Raw genomic sequence first — 10,545 nt, 5'->3', positions numbered from 1 at the left:
TATGCATTTCTATTTCAGTGACTTATCATTGCGTGGCCCCAGACACCATTAAGTCCTGTGCTAGCCTGTGGGTGTGCACAAGTCTGTGCCTGCGCACATGCGAAGATGAAAAGATTCTTTTCCAGGACACAACAATTAAAATGATGGTTTTATTGCCCCCAAGACATGAACCAGCATCATCTCTGACCTAGCAAACTTACTTCTGCACATCTTTGCCAATTAAATATACAAATCTCTGTCTCTCAGATGATCTTTCCAACCAGCTTCACATTCTTCTAGTTCCCCCATTAGTGAGCCGAGTAAGTCATTGACTGATGATAAAAGTGTGTGTGTGTGTGTGTGTGTGTGTGTGTGTGTGTGTGTGTATACACTGTTATACAACCACAAGTGAGGGACTGTAGAAGAAATGAATGTAAAAAGAGTTTGCCTAGAATTCACAGGATACAGATGTCAGGGTTTATTCTTGTGAGTCATAGACTAGACTATCACAAAGGCTAGAAGATTTCACACTCTGAAGACAGCTTATTTCAGGGTTAGGACACAGGTCAGGAGAAGAGGTAGCAAGTAACAGCCCGACACCAGGCTCCATGCCCAGGAAGTACCATACTGACGCTGTGTTCTCTGCTTCTGAAGCCGGGGTTTTGTATGGCTTGGGTCCTGGAGGATGGAGACCATACAGGACCACTGAAGGAAGTCTGCCGGGCATATGGCCAGGCTGGAGGGCTGAAGCAGGCATCTGTAACAGAAGCTGGGTCTGGGTATCACTTTTTGTTGTTGTTTTGAGACAGGGTTTCTCAAAAAGCCCTTTTCTTGCTGTCCTGGAACACACTCTGTAGACCAGACTAGCCTAAAATTCAGAGATCCTCCAGTCTCTGCCTCTGGAGTGCTGAGATTAAAGGTAGGCATCACCACCACCTAGCTCTGGGTATTGCTTTTAAGACTGGAGTTGTTTAACAACACGTTTCAGTGGCAGACCTCTAACTAGTGATTCTTGTAAGACATCATTTTATTCTGTAGGCAAGTAAGTGCCCAGCTCAGTTAGCAGCATGGGACTTCTGCTTTTATCATCTGCATTCAGGTGGGGCTGCGCATACAACACAGAATGTCACAGAGATCAATGAAGGATGCAGGCAGCCAGGACAGAAAACAGGAGCTAGATCAGCCAATCCTGCTGAAAGAAGGTGGGAACAGAGATAAGAAGGGGGAAGAGGAAAGGCATTGCAGGCCCAGGGAGTGGTCACAGCAGAGATTAGGAGAGAGATGGAGCCTCTGGTTTATCCAGGAAGGAATGCGCCCAGATCGGCAGGACTAGGCTCCTTACACCATAAGTAACCCGGTCAGGAGGTTGACAATCTACTGTCCCATAGTGATCACAAAAAAGATAGGTAAAGGAATTACACCTGGGTGCTTCCTTTCCATTCCAGTCCCCAGAGCTCCTGTAGGGAATCCTCGCTTCCTCCCACGGGCTTGCTCCAGGCTCAACAGAGTTTTGTCTGCTACAAGTCAGTCCAGCCTCACTCACAGTCTAAATGCCTCCGGCTGTAAAGTCTGGAGCTCACAGAGACCCTGTCTGGTCCAGTCTTGCCTGTTTCCTCTTGGAGGGCTCAGACTCTCTGGTCTGACTCCGATTCTCCAGACTGTATCCTCTCTCCTCTATGCCATTTATATATGCGCCTATTTCCTGGACTTTATCTTCCCTTCTCCGTGCTGACTGCTTTAGTATTCTCTTTTTTATCGCAGTGTGGGTTTGCTTTTAACTTTTTTTAATTAACATGTTGCTTTTACCTTTTTTTTTTTTTTTTTTTTTTTTTTTTTTTTTTTTTTTGCCATCCTGAGACTTCTATTAAGACAGAGTTTCCTAGGCTAGTCTCCAAGTTTTCTGTACCCCGACTGACAACTAGGCCCAGCATTGTGTTGACACTTTGTATCTGCTAATTAGCAGTTTTTGGTTAACAGCACTTAATCCACTTCTCCACAGCTCAAGTGTTGACAATTCGCCTACAAGCCTAGATCATCCAAATAGTAACCCCACCCCTTTCCCTGAGGCTGTGACCCACCAGCTCTCAGCAGAGCCCAAGTGATTTGAGGACCCAGCCATCTGCGGTGCGCAGGGCTTCTTGGATATCCACACCACCAGAAAGCAGAGACCTGAGTGTCCCAACTGGGAAAAAGGAGTTTCCAAGAGCTCCTCAATCCAGGTTCAGGAATCTGAAGTCATTCCGAGCTCACAACTCTGGCAACGCGGTGGCCACAGGCCCAGTAGTGCCAGGGGGCAGCCGCAGGAGAAAGGTCTGTAAGGAGCCGGGACGAGGAAATCCAGCCTTCTCCCTGAGCAGCCGCCAGGTGCCATCTTCAATGGCATAGACCAACGTGGATACACGGTTGACAGTATAGACGGTGTCCCCACGCACCACGGAGGTGAAGAGTGCTCCCTTGCTGTTGACAAACTGGCCAGGTAGCGATGTCCACTGGCCCGTGACCAGGTTGAGGCAATCGATGGCACAGTGCAGGAAATCATCAGAAGGTCCATTACGCACCACATAGAGACTGTCACGATGGGCCACCATAAAGTGGCCGTAGCTCTGCGAACGACACAGTTCAGCCACGGGCAGCCACTTGTCCATCTGCACCACGTACTCAACAACGGCAGTGATATCTGCCGGCCTCCACAGGCACACGAAGAGGCGGCCACGCGCGTGGGCACAGGGAACCCCTGTAGCTGGCTGCGGCAGGTCCGCCACGAAGCTCCAGCAGTCTGTGGCGGGATCGTAGCACTCCACCGAGCTCATGGGCGTCTTTTGGAATTCACCACCAATGGCATAGAGGCGGCCTTCAAAGCCGGCCAGCGCCAAATCATAGCGCGGCTGGTGTGGGCTGGGGAATTCGCACCAGGTGCCACCTTCCGGGTCGTAACAGAAGCTCAGCTCCACTACCTCCTTGCTGGCTCCGCACACACCACCCACGATGTACAGCTTGTTGCCCAGAGTGGCCACGCCTGCCAGCAGCGTGCTGGCCTCCAAGGGCAGTGCGGCCAGCGTGCGCCACGCGTCCTCCTCTTCGTCCAGGAAGCACATGGTGCGCGATGCATCCTCCAGGAAACCAGGTGCGGGTGTGTGCGTGCTCACGGCCACGTAGGTGCTAGGTCGCAGCGCTGCCACGTAGGCACGGGCCTCGGGCAGCTCCAATTCCGCCACCAGCTCGTGCGCGCCGTCACGGATGAAGAGCGCAGCGCTGTGGAGCACGTCGCGCAGGCCGAAGGCGGCGGCCGCGTCGCACAGCAGCGAGCAGTTGTCCGACGTGACGCTGTGCTCCAGGAAACGCGCGAGCGCGGGCGCCTGCAGGAACGCGGCGCACTCCACCGCCTGCAGCAGCTCGTCGTCTGCGGCCAGCGCCGGCCGCTCTCCGCGCAGCACCCGCAGCGCCGTGCCGAAGCCCGCGGCGCTCAGCGCACCCAGGCGCACCTCGGCCGCGCGCGCCTCCCGCATGCCGGAGCGGAAAAGCCCGCGGAAGAAGCCGCAGTGCTCCACCAGCAGCGACTGCTCGGCCTGGAAGAGTTGGCCGTCCACCCACACCTGCACAGGGATCTCGGGACCTGGTGGCATGCTGAGCCAGAGGGGCGGAGGCTGCTGCCGCTGGGGGGCCTGGATTTGCCTGGGGCCACTGACTCTGGGGCTACCCTGGGGCGGGGAGGAGAAAAAACTTCCCTGGGGGATATAAATACCTTCCTGGCTAAAGATAGGATGGCTCATGTGATATGGCCCGCAGGCTTGGATGGCAGCCTGGCCCAGAGGACATCTGGACACCTGTGGTCATTCACTTTTATTAAGAGACTAATGACAAGGGCCAGCGATGGTCCAGCAGGTAAAAGTTCTTTCCTACAAGACTGATTGGCCTAGGTTCAACCTGGAACCTACATAAAGCTGGAAGGAGAAAACCCACTCAACAAAGTTGTCCTTTGACCTCTGTATTCACACTGTGGCTTGCATCCCACTTCCACGGAGACTCAGTTACTTTTTTTTTTTTTTTTTTAAAGAAACAGTGACAGCCGGGCGGTGGTGGCGCACGCCTTTAATCCCAGCACTCGGGAGGCAGAGCCAGGCGGATCTCTGCGAGTTCGAGGCCAGCCTGGGCTACCAAGTGAGTCCCAGGAAAGGCGCAAAGTTACACAGAGAAACCCTGTCTCAAAAAAACAGAAAAAAAGAAAGAGAGAGAGAGAGAGAGAGAGAGAGAGAGAGAGAGAGAGAGAGAGAAAGAAAGAAAGAAAGAAAGAAAGAAAGAAAGAAAGAAAGAAACAGTGACAATACTAACCATATAACTGAATTCCCACTGCATGCTGGGCTTTGCCAGATGTGCTTGTAAAGACATCCTATTTAACTGGCACCATACCAAGCTGTTACCATATACAAAGCATGTACCTCGGCTCTGTTTCCTCATCTTTAAAATGGGTTAAGAGCACTGACTGCTCTTCCAGAGGACCTGGGTTCAATTTCCAGCATCCACATGGCAGCTCACAACTGTCTGTAACTTCAGATCTAGGGGATCAACACCCTCACACAGACATACATGCAGGTGAGACGCCAATGTATATAAAATAAATAAGTTTTTAAAAATGGGGTCAATAGAAACACCTATTAACATTATTGGGACAAATTCCATAAGGTGTTCTGAATGAGGTCTGGTAACTTCATGTGACTTGTCCAAGGTCATTCAGCTGGGGACAAGAGTTCATCAGCTCAAAAGGGCGGGGCAGGCAGGTTGGAGAGAGAGACCAAAGTGGAGCATCAGACCAGGATTCTAAAGTGTGCCTCTGCCCAAGCTTGCGGCTGAGCCCAATCATTACCCTCCACTCACGTTTTGCCTGCACATATGTAAGTGCATCCCATAAATGCATTGCCATTGGATACCAGAAGAGGACCTCAGATCCAGGAGAGTCACCATGTGAATGTGGGTATACATGCTGGGAATCAAGCATGTATACCCTTCCAGGTCCTCTGGAGGAGGAGCAAATGCTTGCTCTTAATGCTGAGCAGTCTCTGGGGCCCGTTCTGAGTCTCTTTAAAAGTCCATTTCCTTTCATGTAAGGGAACATCCAGTGAACCCCTATAGGCAGAAGCCACCCTTCACTTAGAAGTGGGAAGCTGGTGTTTGGTCTTCACTTGCCTGACCCCTCTGCGGCTGCTATCACCTTGGGTGAAGAAAAGGACAGGTGTGGGAGGATGGTATACCTGTGGATGAGAAAGTCTTCCTCATACGACAACTTAAATTTAAGCTACACGTAAATTGCATTTATTGTGTAATTGTGATAAGCACTTTGATTCCTAATCCTTGCAACACCCAGGAGCAGTTACTATGGCCCGATCCCTAATGCCCCTGTTGAATACACAATATCCACTTACTTTTTACAGCAACACTATGAGCTGGATTTCTTTGCTAGACAGGGTCTGATGTATCTTGGGCTGGCTTCAGACTTGCTGTGCAGCGAGGATGACCCTGAATTTCTGATCCTCCAACTTCCACCTCCCAAGTGCTGAGATTCCAGGCATGTGCCACCATGCCCAGTTTATGTAGTGCCGGGGCGTTGAACCCAGAGCTTTATGCATGCCAGGCAAGGACTCTGCTTCCTGAGTTGTACCCCAGCCTTGAACTAGATGCCCCCAATGGCCCCATCTGGTAGATAAGGAGGCTAAAAGCAGAGGTTTAGCCTGTGAGCAGCAGGTGGCAGATTTGGGGTCAGAATGCAGTCAGTTTGACCCCTGATGTATGTACCCTAAACCACGCTGCTCTGTTGCCTCCCGTGCTGTAGAAGTGGGAGGCAGTGGGAGGAACTTCAGACTCACTAATTCCCGCGAGGACCTGGTACAAAGTGAGAAAGAGCCCTGCCCAGGGTCTTGCTGCTCAGGACAGACAGCCCCAGGCCTCCTGCAGTCCAGTCTGTGGCACGTTTCCAACTGTGCACGGCTTTCCTAGTTGGCCATCTAACACGAGACCCCCACATGTGAGATGGAAAGGAGTGTGGTGATTGCCTTCTCCTAGGAAGCTGAGGCCCAGGCTTTGATAGGATGGTACATGCCCTTTGGGAGATGTTCAGCTTTGGTCCTCCTTTGGGAGGATAGAACAGCTATCCCTTACCGAAAAGAAAGTAGGAGGAGGGCAGGAGACCTCCCCTCCCCTTTAAGGCACAGACATAGAACGTGTAGATGAATCTGCAGCCCAAAGAAAATGTGCCTCCCTTAAGGCGCTCCCTAGTTCACCCCATCAAAACAGGCCTGGGGTGTGGGGACCACTTGTGCGAGCCCGGGAAGCCAGAGGCCTCAGAGATGCTGCCAGAAATATCTCAGATGCTTTGCCCCAGGGACTAGGCAGGAAGAGGGGGAAGGAGATGGGGGTGGGGTGGGCAGAAGTCCCATGAGTACTATCTCAGGCCCTCTGCCAGTATCTCTCCTTCGCTGAGACCAGACATTGGCTGGAAGGGCCTAGACTGTTTCCAGCAGTAGGCATGAAAACCCTTTCTTGGAGACAAGTGAACGCTAGTGTTAGATCTTTGCCCATATTCTTGTGAGGCCTTGGTGACGGGAAGAGAGTGTCGGGTCCGGGAGGCTTCCAGATGAGGTGGGTGGGCTTTTCCTCAGCTATGAATGACAGTGTGGGACTTGACAGAACCCTGTCTACTGGCCCTACAGCCTACTCCCCACCTAGCCTGGCTCTGTCTCTCCACCTGCATAGTCCTTGCCTCAGCAAGAGTGGGACTAGCGAAGGCAGGCTGCCAGGAGCCCAGAGCTGCTGCAGAGTTACCCTCAGCTAGCCCGTTCCAGACACCTGGTAGAAGCCAGACAGCCAAACAGAACCATCACAGGCCTCTCCTAAGAGCAGGAGGCAAAAATCACACAGCTCATCCAGATTGAATGAAGATTAGCCTCCAGCCCATTTTTATCGCAAGTCAAGACCTCTTGAGTGGGTGGGGGCTCATACACACACCCTGTTTCCACCTTCCACAGCCTGATGATGGAGAGGGGTCCACCTACGGTGGAGATCATGGTTCTGAACCTGAGCGGAGGCTCTGCCCTTTGGTCCCACCCTCAGGGCCCAGCTGGTGTTGTATGCAGCTGGGAGTTTCCTCCTCCCAGATCCTGAGTGGCCCTCTGGGAGATGGAGAGGACAAGGAACTGTCTTGGCTGTGGGCAGCCCACAGAGTTCCCAGGCCCTGCCTGACCCCTGCCCGACCTCTAACAAACCCCCTCTCCACTTTGCACTCCCACACTGAGGGAGATTGGGGATGGGGAGGAAAGGCGGGCACCAGGCTCTGAGCCTTGGAGGAGTGCAGACCCAATCCTTAGTCACATCTGCAGCTACGCAGATAGCACCCAGTAGGCTCTCTCTCTTTTTATTTAATTAAAAAAGACTTTTAAAAGATTTATTTATTTAATTTTTATGTGTGAGTGTCTTGCCTGCATGTACATTTGTGCATTCCCCACGAGTGCCTGGTGCCTGCAGAGTCAGAAGAAGGGGTTAGGAATGGTTGTAAGCCACCAGGTGGGTGATGGGAACCCACACTGGCCTCTGCAAGAGCAATAGGTGTTCTTAATTGATGAGCCATCTCTCCAGCAGGGTCTATTCAGTGGAATCCTGAGCCCCAACCTTCTGGAATTCCCAGTCAGCTGAGGGAAATCCAGTTTCTGTCCCAGAAGAGCTTTGTCTGATGGAGGAGACATAACTTTTGTCCTTGGAGAAAACACTCCCTCCCCACCCCCTGATTTGATGGTGGAGCCTCTTTTCAGTCATGGTGAAGACAGTTCATAGGGCAGGGGGTACCGCGCAGCTTCTGGAATTGGGAGAAGGATGAGCACCAGACTAGGAGTCAGGCTTCTCGCCTGGGACTCGATGTTGTGTGACCATCCATTTGCCAAAGCTACTGAGCCTCTCCGGGCCTCAATTCCACATCTGTGAAGTGGGGTTTGCAGCACCACACATCACAGGACAAACATAGAAATCATGTTGTGTTGTGACCCTGGAGACGCAGTGACATCACAGAGTTCCCAAAAGCTTAGCTCTCTGTGCGGTTGCCCACGGGTATCTTGGCATCAGGAAAGACAAGTCCTACATTTCTTGCCTGTTCATTCCCTACCTGCTTTGAACATCTATTGAGCACTGAGTGTATGCCCATTGCTGGGCCCAGCAGCACAACCTCCACATTTTAGGTGTCTGAAGTCCTCTATAACAGCTTTGATTGAGGGAGCAAACAAGGGCAGATGAGCTACTTGATTGAACAGAATACTTCTCTCTCTCTCTCACTTTCTTTTTAAATTTATTTTTTAAAAAGTTTTTTTTTTCATTTTACATACCAATCCCTGCTGTGGCGACAATGCTTCTGTACACTGGTTTAATAAAATGTCGATTGGCCAGTAGCCAGGCAGGAAGTATAGGCAGGATAAGCCAACAAGGAGAATTCTGGGAAGAGGAAAGCAGAGTAAGGAGACTCCAGCCCACTGTCCAGGGAGCAGCATGTAATGGCACACAGGAAAAGCCACTGAAAATGTGGTGACATACGATTAACAGAAATGGCCATAAATGACAGAACTAGTCAGTAGTAAGCCTGAGCTAATGGATGAGCAGTTTTAATTAATAAAAGCCTCTGTGTGTTTACTTGGGTCTGAGCGGCTGCAGACCAGGCAGGACACAGGACAACTTCCAGCTACAAATCCAAGTTTCCCCTCCCTCCCTTTTCTCCCTCCCTCCTCTCCTCCGACTCCATCCACTCCTCAGAGAGGTGAGGCCTCCCTTGCAAGTCAACAAAGTCTGGCATACTAAGTTGGGGCAGGACCAAGCCCCTCCCCCCTGTGTCAAGGCTGAGCAAGGTATCCCGCCCTGGGGAATGTGTTCCAAAAAGCCATTTCATGCACCCAAAGTAAGTCCTGCTCCCACTGCCAGGGGCTCCCAAAACAGATCTAGCCACATAACTGTCACCCACAATCAGAGGGCCTCGTTAGGTCCCATGCACGTTCCCCAGCTGACAAGCCAGAGTCCATGAGCTCCAGAATACCTCTCTCTTGAGTGACGTGTCCAGATATCTGCTCCTTGACCTCTTGGTAGGTGGTCAAGAGGTATGTGCTGTGGAGGGAATTATCGATGCTTTTCTGGGCCATGGGCCAAGTTTTAGGTGGAGTATTCTCATGTTATATCATCCAACCTTTAATATTATCTCAATTTTAAAGATGAGGAACTGAGATCAGGAAGATTAAAGTAGGGTCTGGCAGCGCGTGGCATACTCCCCAAGCCTTGTCAGGCCAGGCCAGCATGTCAGAATGCTAGACAAGCAGCTAGCAGAGGAAGGGGGCAGAGGCCAGGCAAAAGAGCTGGTTGAAAGAGGCCATTTCCTTCCTAAGCCTCGGACTTCTGACTTTAGACAGGACCTCTTGGTTAGTCCCAGTTTTAAAGATGAGGAACCTGGGCTGACGAGATGGCTCAGTGAGTGTGGGGCGTTTACCCACCAACCCCACAGCTCCCCAGAGTTTTCTTGAGTGTGAGCAGCAGGAAATATTAGATAGAAGGATTTATAGCAGAGAATCTTGCAGAGATAAACAGATAGAAAATACAAGATAGCCTCGAGAGGGCCTGGAACCTATTACTCCAATGGGCCCCGACTGTCTCTGCCCCAGGGGATTTATAGAGACGCCAAGGGGTGGAGCAAAAGACCTCCCCCCAGCACAGCCAAGTGCAGACCATCTCAGACACCTGCACTCAGACCCGTGGTCCTGATCATCCTCTCTATGTGGACCTGCTGGGTAAAGCCACGAGGAACCTGAAAATGGGCTCCCACAGGTGAGTAAAGATAACTTGCTGCCAGGTCTGATGACCTGAGTTTGATTCCCAGAACCTACACGATGGAAGGAGAGAACTGACTCCTTCTTCTGACCTCCACTCATGTACTCAACAAACGAACAAATAAATGTGAAAAGATGATTTTTAAAAGGTGAAAAAACTGATGCCCGGTTTTATTTATTTATTTGTTCATTTGGTGTGTGTGTGTGTGTGTGTGTGTGTGTCTGTGTCTGTGTCTGTGTGTGTGTGTGTGTGTGTGTAGATCAGAGAACAGCTTGCAGAAGTCAGGCATCTCCTTTTACCACAAATACATGGGTCCCAGGAATTGAAGTCAGATCATCAAGTGCCTCTACCCACTGAGCCATCTGGCCGGCCCTATTTTCTTTCATTCCTTTTCTTTTTGAGAGAGAGTCTGGTGTGGCCTGGGCTCTCTTGTTCTCCCGAGCTTGTAGTGGAAAACGATCTCGTACTTCTGATCCTCCAACTGAACAGCTGGGACGATCGGCATGTACCATCGTCTGTCACTAGAGTTTATTTGGTGCTGGGGACTGAACCCGGGGCTCTGTGTGAACTGAGCCCTAGCCCAAGAAAGGCTTAAAGCAGTCCCTCCCACCTCACACGAAAAGGGCAATGGCAAAGCTCTCATCTGTAGGGCCTGGGCAGGCTCCACCTTGCCTTCTTTAGCATTCCTGCAGTGAGACAAGATTTTTCCCCGTGGACACCATCTGG

The 10,545-nt window shown here is 51.3% G+C and overlaps 1 protein-coding gene across 1 annotated transcript; it reads right to left on the bottom strand.

Annotated features, from left to right (window-relative positions):
- Positions 1 to 1,786: 1,786 nt before the first annotated feature.
- Positions 1,787 to 3,687, bottom strand: Kbtbd13 (kelch repeat and BTB domain containing 13). Its single transcript, XM_028867587.2, has one exon. It carries the CDS (start codon positions 3,600 to 3,602, stop codon positions 2,226 to 2,228), a length of 1,377 nt encoding a protein of 458 aa, XP_028723420.1. The 5' UTR covers positions 3,603 to 3,687; the 3' UTR covers positions 1,787 to 2,225.
- Between the last annotated feature and the right edge of the window lie 6,858 nt (positions 3,688 to 10,545).

This window comes from Peromyscus leucopus, chromosome 7 (assembly GCF_004664715.2).
Source record: "Peromyscus leucopus breed LL Stock chromosome 7, UCI_PerLeu_2.1, whole genome shotgun sequence".
Lineage (NCBI taxonomy): Eukaryota > Metazoa > Chordata > Mammalia > Rodentia > Cricetidae > Peromyscus > Peromyscus leucopus.
This window is presented reverse-complemented; position numbering and strand designations above follow the sequence as displayed.